Source organism: Limulus polyphemus, unplaced genomic scaffold (genome assembly GCF_000517525.1).
Source record: "Limulus polyphemus unplaced genomic scaffold, Limulus_polyphemus-2.1.2 Scaffold12101, whole genome shotgun sequence".
In the NCBI taxonomy this organism is placed as follows: Eukaryota; Metazoa; Arthropoda; class Merostomata; order Xiphosura; family Limulidae; genus Limulus; species Limulus polyphemus.
Window position 1 is genome coordinate 1 of NW_013677711.1, and position 949 is coordinate 949.

The window sequence follows — 949 nt, forward strand, 5'->3', positions numbered from 1 at the left end:
TCTTCGCCTAAGTGACGGAATATTCTCGAAAAAATTCAGTTTACACTCAACGATTGGTTTTATTCAAGAACTTTATTAACACGTGATTCTATAATTTACACAATTACTAGAATATCTGGAGTATTTCTGTAAGTTATTGTCAGTCCCGTTTATTTTTTATTTCACCAGTAATTACGTGATAAAAAGTGAAACGGTGAAAAAAACAAAAAAACAAACATCCCTAACGTTAAATTTCTAACAAAAGATTGAACAGACGAAGCATTTCCTGCTTTCTCGCGCAACATTTGTTTTTAAAATTTTGTTTCTTTCTCCCAGACTTTAGAGAAAAGCTTCGAGAGACAAAAGTACCTGAGTGTCCAGGATCGCATGGAACTTGCCGCCAAACTTAACCTAACAGACACTCAAGTGAAGACGTGGTACCAAAACAGAAGGTAAGGATAATAATTGTGTGAAAAACGAAACCGTTTTCTAAAACTGAGTGCGACTGAAGCAGAAGATCAGAGTGATGTTACGTCCGATGTGTAGCAGCGTAACAGCACGATAATGAGTTGTAATAATCCTATGTAACACGAGACTGTTAGTAACTGATTCGGTCTCGTCACGTCACAGAGAAAGCTGTGTCAGTTACATATAGCTGTTTGTGTATGAGCATTCCTCTTACATAGTATTACTTGAAGTTTTGTAGCACAAACGAATGTTCAAGATGTTGGCAACATTTCAGTTGTACATGTGATAAAGTGTTTGGATGGATATTTGTCATTCAACACAGATAACACAGTTCGTGGGTTATGATATCCAGTGATATTCTACACAGATAACACAGTTCGTGGGTTATGATATCCAGTGATATTCTGCACTAATAACACAGTTCGTGGGTTATGATATCCAGTGATATTCTACACAGATAACACAGTTCGTGGGTTATGATATCCTCTGATATTCTGCGCAA

At 36.7% G+C, this 949-nt stretch overlaps 1 protein-coding gene across 1 annotated transcript in view; it reads left to right on the forward strand.

Annotated features, from left to right (window-relative positions):
- Positions 1–315: 315 nt before the first annotated feature.
- LOC106476920 (barH-like 1 homeobox protein) overlaps positions 316–949 on the forward strand; it is a gene marked incomplete at its 5' end in the record, with an annotated part of 4944 nt that continues 4310 nt past the window's right edge. The window contains one exon of the mRNA XM_013937535.2: positions 316–431. Within this exon, the coding sequence (XP_013792989.1) occupies positions 316–431 (116 nt within the window). The remainder of the gene's footprint in view (positions 432–949) is intronic.